A 9,419-nucleotide genomic window follows, 5' to 3' on the forward strand; every position below is an offset into this window, starting at 1 on the left:
ACTCTCTCGCATAATACTGGGCACTCCCACATATATGGCAAGTATTTTAGAGGCGATAGCAGGGTCGATCCCCATGATTCTTACCACAGTGTTGCAAGTCCTACCGTATCTTGTTGTCAAAATCTGAGGAGGAGCCTGAGTCATTGGCTTAGGTCTCTTGTTCTGCTGAACAGGTGTAGTGGGTGCTAGTCTGCGGTGTGAAACCGCAGGCCTGAGGTTTTCACTACTGAAGGTTCCTCTCTACTAGCTGTGCCTTGGCCAGAACGGCTGAGTAAGTACTGAGCTCGAATGAATACAGCTGCTGTCTAATCTCAGGACGAAGGCCCTACTCAAACTTCCTTGCCTTCATGCCTTCATCCATCATGCTCTCAGGGGAATACCGACCCAGCTCTATGAACTTTTGGGCATACTCTAACACAGTCATGTTACCCTAGACTAGGTGTACAAACTCTATTTTCTTCAGATGTAGGAGATACTCTAGAAGGTACTCTGTATTGAATGTCATCAGGAACTATTTCTAAGTGACTAGAACGAGCAGGGTGGCCTGCTTAAGTTGCCACCAGCGACTTGCCTCTCCCACCAGCATGTAGGTGATGAGTATAACTCTCTGTTCGAGAACCACCCCAAGAGTCGTGAAAGTGTTCTCTGTCTCAGCTAACTAATATTCAGCCTCTTCAAAGGAGGATGCCCCTGCAAGAGTAGATGGGTTTAGTCTTTTGTACCTCTCAATGTAGTTTGGGTCTATCATGGGTGAAATTGGGTCCTATGGAAGAGGGACTGGATTGTGCTGGGGAGGGACCGGATGGCCCTGTGGTGGTACTAGATGATATGGTGGAGGCATCAGATTATACTGTGGTGGTACCGAGTGATACAGTTAAGGCACGAATTATACTATGGTGGTGCCAAATGGTACTGTGGAAGAGCAGGGTTGTACCGGGGTGGCTCAGTATCCTCCTGCTGTAGGGATGGCTCAAACTGTGGTAGCGGGGGAGGGTCAGGTAGCTCCCTCCTTTCCTCCCAAGCTTGCTAGGTAGCGATGAGTCTCTTCATTATTTTAAATAGTTGGTCAACATCCTCTCGAAGCGAACCTTCCTAGGCTGCTCGATTTAGTAGGGGTCTTCATCTCCACATCTATCTATACCTACATTTTACAAGGAATGGTTGAGTGATAATTCATTTGTTTGGTGTTGCCTTAGGTTTTTGTGTAAGGAATGGTTCCAAGGAACGCGGCTCTGATACCAACTGTAAAGATCCAGAACTTAAAAGAAAATAAAGTCATAAATTAAATGCGGAAGCGAAAAAAATAAAGTTTAGGATTTATATTCCTTACACAATAATTTAGAATATCCAATAGGAATACGAAAATGTTTCTTCTAAAAGAACAAATGAAAATCAAAGAAATAAACAAAAGGAAAATAACTCAGTATTTTAGAACGGCTTTCACTAGCTTTTGAAGGGAGTTTGGGTAGTGAACTACTCACAATTCTCTTATTGATCGGGATTTGGATCTTAATCCTCTTGATCTAAAATAGTTAATAAAAAGGTAAACTACACTAACCTAGTAAAAATATCACACTACTCACCGATACAGAAATAGAAGGTTGGTAAAAAATCATAAAAATAACCAATGAAGTTCTTGATTTACGTAAATTTATTTACTATGAAAAAAAAATTTATTGCATATATTTACCGTTACGAGATTTTCAAAATTGACCTATAGAGACAATAACTCAAATAATATTTCAATCTCATTTTCAAGTGAGCAATAAAAACCATTTTTCCTTTTTTATTTGCCTACTGGTATCCTTGGGGGCCCATAAGGATGTCCCATTATGCATGAACCAATATCCAACATTTTCAACAACTGATCGTTCCCATACCCCGTCTGGTATGAGCACTAAAAATATCATCATTCAATACCCCATCCGGTATGAGGGTGAATCGGGTCCTCATATCTTGTCTAGTATGAGCGCCAAAAATACCATTCATCGATATCCCGTCCAATATGAGGTAACGTTCACGGTAATGTTCCCTATGTACCCGGTCCGTCCACCATCTCTTAGTATATCTAGTAAGACTACTATTCATTAATTCACATGACTAAACAATTTTTTGTTTGCATATTAATTTCTAATTTCACAAATTAACTGTAAATCATGCAAGACAAACAATATATATATCAAGAAAGCACAACTGAATCATTCAACTATTCCAGTATATCATTATATATTTAAAGTTGTAAATTCAACAATCAGTTAAACAGGACAATAAATAAATGATTAACCGGTTCCGGCTCCATTAGTAATCTATAATTATTTTCAAAAATTTTTAAATTATACAAAATATCATATTTCTGATTATTAAGTTTCAATTCCATAACAGATAATAAGGTGAGGGATTCTTACCCGAATCGGTGTCCGAAACATCGAACTTTGTACTGCGACTACTAGCAGTCCTCGGATTTTCTGAATTTTTTTGTGAATATTAAAACAAGTTTCACGTACCTAAAAATACCTCAAAAATTCAAAATCGGTGTTAAAAATCCTTTTTTAGCCAATTTCGGGATTCTAGCATGGCGGCATCACCGTGCTCCGGTGACAACACCAGCGTCCGCGGCAATGGTTTGTCTTGACTTCGCCGTTTTCAGCCAGTTTGGCCAGTTTCAGCCAGTTTTATACCAATCCCTGCGAGAAAATATATTAGGGGGTCTTAGTTGATCGAAAAAAGTAAAAAAATAAAAACCTATCGATGGTGGAATTTTTTGGTGTAGCAGCTCCACCGGCTCACCTTTGCGAATGGACGGTTTTCTTCGATCAACTTGTAGAAAACATAACTGTGAACATAACGGTGAAAAAATTGTACGAAATGGGAAACGGGACAAGGCTCATCGGAGGAGGTTGCGGGTTTTACCTGCTGCAGGGCTTTGCGCGATTTTTGGCTCTCATGCCGTTCTTTTTGCTCTAATTTGGCCATGGAGGTGCTCGGAATCAAATTATGAGCGAATAAGAGAATTTTTACCTTTTTTGGCGGCCGAAAGTGGCTTCAGCGCGGGGGCGGCAGTCGGCTCCCTTCTCTGATGACTGGTTCTTCTTCTCCGATGGAAGACTAGCGGCTAGGGTTTAGGTTCAGTGTGATACGAAATATTTATATTTATCTTGCGTTAATTTGGACTGTTCAATGCATTTGATCTTGACCGTCCGATTGCATTTAAAGAGAAAATGAATATGGACCGTTCATCACGATTTGATCTCGATCGTCCGATCATGTTTGAAGAGGGAACAGATCTGGAGCGTTCATCGCTTTAATCACGACCGTCCGATCACGCTTGAGAAGGGAACGGATCCGGACCGTCCACACGCGTGGAAATGCTTCTGGGCCGTCCGATCGCTGGGCACACAGATCGCCAGCTCGGCCTCTCGTGTGACACTGAGTTAGCGTGTCTTGTCACGCAACGCGCTCAGGTTCGTTAAGGCTGCTGACTGAACGGTCTTACATTGTAAAATTTTTTTTAATTGTGTTATGACCCTCAATTTTTAATTTTTCTTTCAAAAATAGTTATCTAAATATAAATTTACACATCTTTTTTTCAAAATTATTTTTAATTTTATTCTCAACTTATTTTTTCCATAATTTCACATTAAATTAAAATTTATTAATTTCGAAAAATAGATTTTTATGCATTTTTTTAAAGTTAAAATTAGTACCGAACCAAATTTTGGATTCGGATATTACATTATTTGTTAAGTTTGAATACTTTAAACCTATATATATATAGTTTTAGATAAAATATAATAAGTTATTTAAAAATGATAAATTAATGTTAGATAAAAAAACATGTTTATTTTAGGAGATGATTAAATAATTAGTTAATTAAATTAAAATAAAAATTAAATTTACGATTAAAAAATTAAAATACGTTGTTACAACTGAACTTGTTTTAAAAGACACTCCAAATTAGACAGAAAAAATATATATATCATATATTCCCGTCACAATTTTATTATTGGTTCTAATATTGAATTAAATTAAATTGGATTGGACTTATTTATATCAAAAAAAATTAATTGTTTAATTAAAAACAAAATTTAAAATAAGAAAAAAATTATTTTTTATTTTTGGATCATTTTGGTCTGTAATCGGGCCAGGATCTGTTTGATCCACTCTGATCGATTTTCGGACTAGATCCGGATCCGAATTTGAACACCCGACTCCTCCTCTTATTTTACAGTCTTCAGTTTCCCCCTTTTCCCAGAGGAAATTAAAGACGCCAATCTGAATAACAAGGAGGTTGGGAAGGATTTAATCGAAGAAAAATACGCCGACTGCAAATGGGGACGGCCGCCGGCGGCAGCGACGTGGAGGCCGGATTCGCTAAATTGCAGGGAGAGGACTTTGAGTACTACATGCAGACCTACTCAATCATGCTCGGCCGCAATTCCAAAAAATCGACCGTCGATGTTGACCTATCTTCCCTCGGCGGCGGAATGAACATCTCCCGTCATCATGCTCGCATCTTCTACGACTTCACGCGGCGCCGTTTTGCCCTAGAGGTCCTCGGGAAGAACGGCTGTTTGGTAGAAGGTGTTCTCCACCTCCCCGGTAACTCCCCGGTCAAGCTTGATTCCCAAGATCTGCTCCAGATCGGCGACAAAGAGTTCTACTTCCTGCTCCCTGTTAGGAGCATCCTTGGTGGACCAGTCGGGCCCAGGCACTATGTATCGGGCCATTCTGTTCCGAGTGCGCTCGTTCCTCATTACAACTATGATGTCGGCAGGATGGTGGGTCCCGCATCGGTCGGGCCGGGTACCGGGTCAGTGAAGAAGGTCGGACGGGGACGGGAGTACTATGAGGAGGAGTATGATGACGAGTATGATGTTGGGAGCAGCGGGAAGAAGTTGAGGAGAGAAGGGTACGATGGATATCCGGGTTATGGAGGTTCTGGTGGTGGTAGCTCCGCGGCAGCAGGTTCCGGTGGTAAGGCTGGGCTGCCTGGACCATTAGGTTTTTGATGTGGCCTTGTTTGCCAAAAGAAACAAGCTTATGATTTCACGACATATATGCTTAGCTACCTTGGAATCTTTAAGGAGTAGTTTCCTTTTAATCATATTATACATAGAAATACAGAGAATGTCAATATGTTATAAATGGTCTTCATTAATTTGTATGCATATATCATATATGCATCTTTGTCCAAGATGCTTCTTGTTCTCCACTTCCAATCTCAGTGTTTTTTGTGTTGTTACTGGTATAATTGCCTTTGCCTGGGAACTCTGGCATTCTTATAGCTCTTAGAAAGAACAAGAGTAAAGCTGTGCTGTTAAAACTAAATAATTTTGTCAATGGATTAATGGTTAAATTGTCGTGCTTTCTATGAGATTGTGCCTTTTGCTATCCTAAAGATTAGGAAGAAAACTCACCTTCGATGTTGCACATTGATGTTATCAGTAAGTTGTAATTTGTTCCCATTGCTGGCATACCTTTAATAGCTGTCTGCATTTGTCTCAGAGTCCTTGGGAAGTTTAACATGATTTTGTTAGATGAACAGTACTTACACCTTAGCTTGTCTACCATAAACTGTTGGATGTATGATGACTTAGGATCAGTCGTGCTTCTAAATCATTGGTAGGCATGAAGATTAGTAATGCATACAGAGGTTTTGAAATGTATCTGCGACAACCAGCAATACAATTTGGATTTCTGATTTGTGTAAAGCTAGTCTACAGGGATGGCACCCTCTCGGTGCCTTTTTAATGTTCTTTCTTTCCTTAAAAAAATACCTATGATGTGGTGAAATTTCTCTGAAACTATTTTTTTACATACCTTTATGATTCATGTTCTGTGCATAATTCTTAAGGAAAACTGGAAACTAAGCAAGCTTTTAGCAAATTGTGTCGATTATCTGGCTATGGCCTAAGATTTGAGATATTGGCTACCTAAGTTCTCATTGTTTGGTAATATTTCTTTTTCGGTATTATTGGGAAATTTATAGTAAATTGAATCTCATTTATATGTATCAGATATGCTTTTTAGGACTTCATGAAATGGTGTGTTTTGGTGTTCCCTGATAGTTCTAATATCTTCATAATGGCTATTCCATTCTACTGAAATGATCAAATAGAAGATGCAGGTCAACGTTTGGACGTTTCTCCTTTACTATTTCATCTTTAAGAATCAACCTAATAATTCTCAACGTGCTTGTGTGATGATAGGATTTCCCTCTTCTCTTTGCAACTTGAATACCTTAATAAATTTTTATATAGAACATCGCTTCCTGAGTAATATGGGCTCTATCATTGGCATGATATTATCTCCATTTTCTGCAGAGAAGAAGGGGGAGGGAAGATCAAGGGTCGATCGAGAATCAGATAATCAACAACTTCTGCAACTAGAAGAAAAGGATGTGGTGTCATCTGTAGCTACTGTGCTCTCTGATCTTTGCGGTCCTGGAGAATGGATGCCAATGGAGAAACTTCATGCTGAGGTTGGTCCAAATAATATTTTTGAGTAACTTTAGTTAATTGGGCACTGTTCTTAAATTACTGGAACCTCATTATCTTATCAGGCGCATGGAACCTACATAGTCGGTTGGACTTATCATTATTGCATTTACCAATTTGTTTTGAATATCTTTGAACAAATGTGGGAACGCCCTAATTCTGTAGGCAGCAGGATGCTGTATATAACATTAACAATGACCGTGCCTCGGAAGCATGTTGAGAACAAACCTGATATTTTTCATGTTCAGCAATATGTCATGAAGGTTTCTCAGGAATGTAAATAGAGTTAATACCCAGGAAGGAAGAACACTAGAATGCAGTAGACAGACTGAAGGGAAACAAAGATGAAAGAGAGAAGAAGAGAATCATGAAAATAAGAGTAGCATTAGTTGAATAATTCTGGATTTGTATCTGCGTAGTTAGTAACTTTTATGTAGGCAATAAGTAGAACCATGTAAAAACAATAAAGTAAACGATCAAAAGTTTCTATATCCTAACCAACTTCAAATTTCCCAAGCCCTAAGACTACCATCTCCTTAGATGTTTTAGAAATACTAAAATACTTAAATAAGTCCTACCAGTAAAACTTTTCCATTTTATTTCCTTCTCATTCACCATCACTTTCCTTTGAGTTGCACCTGATTTCTGCTTGGATAATTAGTACTAACACCACCAGTATTAAGTTTGCTCCACTATTCTTTTCTTCATCCCGGATCTCCTCATTCTTTTGTCTATCTATTATGTAATAGGGAAAAGATCATACAACAGCATCTTGATGATTGTAGAATACATAACAGTTTCTATTTCTAACTCCAGAATGCCTAATTGCAACAAATTGTAGTCTTGACGATCTCAATTGCACTGCATATTCGAAGCGGATGTTTGTTAATCTGATTTATACTTAAGGTTGTCGAACATTAATTTATTGCCTGCACTCCTTTTATTACTCTCTCTTTTTTCTTCTCAAAAATTGTATTTTCCCTGATGTAAACTTCCAACTTTTTTTTTTTAATTTTCTGAAATTTTGAACCTCAGTATTTCCTTAAGATGGCTTACTCTGTAGTTTTTGTTCTTCTTCAGTTGGTGGAGCAGTACAGTAATGTCTGGCATCACAGCCGAGTAAGGAGGTACCTCACACCCGAGGATTGGCCTGTTCCAGAAGCAAAAGGAAAGCCGTGGTATGGCCTGCTTATGTTGCTGAGAAAATATCCGGAACATTTTGTTATCAACACAAGGTCTAAAGGCCGAGTGACACTTGAGTTTGTCTCTCTTGTGTCCCTAATTTCATAAACTCACAGGCTTCCCACCAGGCATTTCTATCTGGTTGGCCCTCCAATCCAAAACATGACTTTGTCATAATGTTTGTAGATCATAGACATTGACTGTAATGTTGTAAAATAGGGTGCAACATTTGTTTGGCCCTTTTGGATATAGTTGTAAATTAACTGCATGATTCTTCTAGTCTCACCTGTCTTTCTTTATGATTTCGGAACTTTTTTAGCATTTTACGTCGGTAATAATTGGAGCACGAGACTTGTAGGTGGGAGAAACCATCCATGGATTGCTATAATATCTTTGAATTTCGTTGGATTTTTCACTCGCGGGAGACTAGTAAATTTGGATGGAGTAAAACACCTTCAAGGCCTGTTTCGGAGAAGGAAAGGAGGGGTAACAAGTATTTGTTAGCCAACCAACGGGCAACTCGCTCGATCTATAACTTATATTACAAGATTAAACTTTTGAGATAATAGATTCATTGTATTTATGTAAAACGATCAATATCGTGTAATTTGCATAGCAAAAATTAAAATAAATTGTAATTTATACATTTATCTTTTTTATTTTTGATTTTTTTTTTAATTTCAAAATAAAGAAAAGGATAAGAATGCGAAGACTTTTAAGAAGATGAGAACAAATACCTAATAATTTTGACACGAGGATCTAACTGAAACAAAAATAAAAAAAATTGGGTACGAAGTTTAAGCTTTGAAAAAAATAGGGACTAATTTAAAAATTAAAACAAAAGGATGGGTCAATGTGAAATTAACAAGTTTATTATTATAAATGTCGCAACATATAAGGCAACTTTCTACCTTTCGCCATACGCTCTTCAGTTTTCGCGAGGTTTAGGGTTTTCTCTCGAGCGTAGACCAACACGTACACACCGATGATTTACGACGTCAATTCCCCTCTCTTCCGTTCGTTCCTCAGCCAGAAGGGTGGCTCCTCTGACAAAAGGTCTCTCCCTCTCTCTCTCTCTCTCTATGTAAACGTATACTTATGTTCTTCAGCTATGGTGCTTTTTTAATTGGTATAATCTTCTAATGTGTTTGGTCTTTTGTTTGAGTAAAAATTTTGTATGTTAGGCTCTTAGGTATTGCGTTATCCGGGACTTGTGGATATTGGCTTTTGAATCGATTGAGTAGAACCTGAAAATTACTCGATTTGTGTTTTTTTTTTTTGGGGGGTTATTGCTACCTGGAATCCTTGATTTTTTTTAAACTATCATTTTGCTTCGTCATTCAAAGAAAACATGTAACCTAGCTGGTAGTATCTTGATTTTTTTCTCCGAAAGCAATCGCATCCGCATCCGAAAACATGTAAAAAATGAAATGTGGGACGAAATTGGGGGAAAAGGTTTTTTACTGTGGGAAGATACCCAGATGTAGATTGAGTATTTGGATGCGTTTTAAGATTGAATTTATGATGTTGTTTTCCTTTGTTTTCATTCTCTATTGATACATATATAATCATCTTTGTCAGTTTTATCTCACCGAAAATGCAGAATAGGTGTAATAGAAATAGGAGGAGCGCATTCTCTATTATTTGCCTCTTAATAACCTTTCTGTTAATAATTCAATCCCTGTATTTTATTTGAAAATCAATTTTTAGTCCTCATATTGTTGTAATGGAGGGGTACCC

General features: G+C 38.0%; 2 protein-coding genes across 3 annotated transcripts in view; both read left to right on the forward strand.

Moving 5' to 3' along the window:
* Positions 1-4,233: 4,233 nt before the first annotated feature.
* Positions 4,234-7,978, forward strand: FHA2 (SMAD/FHA domain-containing protein). 2 transcript variants are annotated; one of them, XM_088221187.1, is made up of 3 exons: positions 4,234-5,001; positions 6,324-6,481; positions 7,578-7,978. In XM_088221187.1, the coding sequence occupies exons 1-3, from the start codon at positions 4,329-4,331 to the stop codon at positions 7,785-7,787; spliced, it is 1,041 nt and encodes a 346-aa protein (XP_088077313.1). In that variant the 5' UTR covers positions 4,234-4,328; the 3' UTR covers positions 7,788-7,978. The 2 variants fall into 2 exon arrangements, with proteins under 2 accessions (XP_088077313.1, XP_088077312.1); XM_088221186.1 differs by having other exon boundaries at positions 4,234-4,974.
* A 591-nt stretch (positions 7,979-8,569) lies between these two features.
* The window catches only part of LOC110816914 (wound-responsive protein-like protein), a 1,766-nt gene continuing 916 nt past the window's right edge, over positions 8,570-9,419 (forward strand). The window contains exon 1 of the mRNA XM_022045261.2: positions 8,570-8,735. Within this exon, the coding sequence (XP_021900953.1) occupies positions 8,665-8,735 (71 nt within the window). The 5' untranslated portion in view covers positions 8,570-8,664. The remainder of the gene's footprint in view (positions 8,736-9,419) is intronic.

This window comes from Carica papaya, chromosome 5 (genome assembly GCF_054855325.1).
Source record: "Carica papaya isolate Zhongbai chromosome 5, ASM5485532v1, whole genome shotgun sequence".
In the NCBI taxonomy this organism is placed as follows: domain Eukaryota; kingdom Viridiplantae; phylum Streptophyta; class Magnoliopsida; order Brassicales; family Caricaceae; genus Carica; species Carica papaya.

Excerpts from the sequence above, each read along its gene's own strand:
- FHA2 (XM_088221187.1), top strand. The coding sequence starts at position 4,329 with ATGGGGACGGCCGCCGGCGGCAGCGACGTGGAGGCCGGATTCGCTAAA. Across the intron at positions 5,002-6,323 it reads TGGGCTGCCTGGACCATTAG|AGAAGAAGGGGGAGGGAAGA; the intron begins GTTTTTGATGTG and ends CATTTTCTGCAG. Across the intron at positions 6,482-7,577 it reads TGGAGAAACTTCATGCTGAG|TTGGTGGAGCAGTACAGTAA; the intron begins GTTGGTCCAAAT and ends GTTCTTCTTCAG.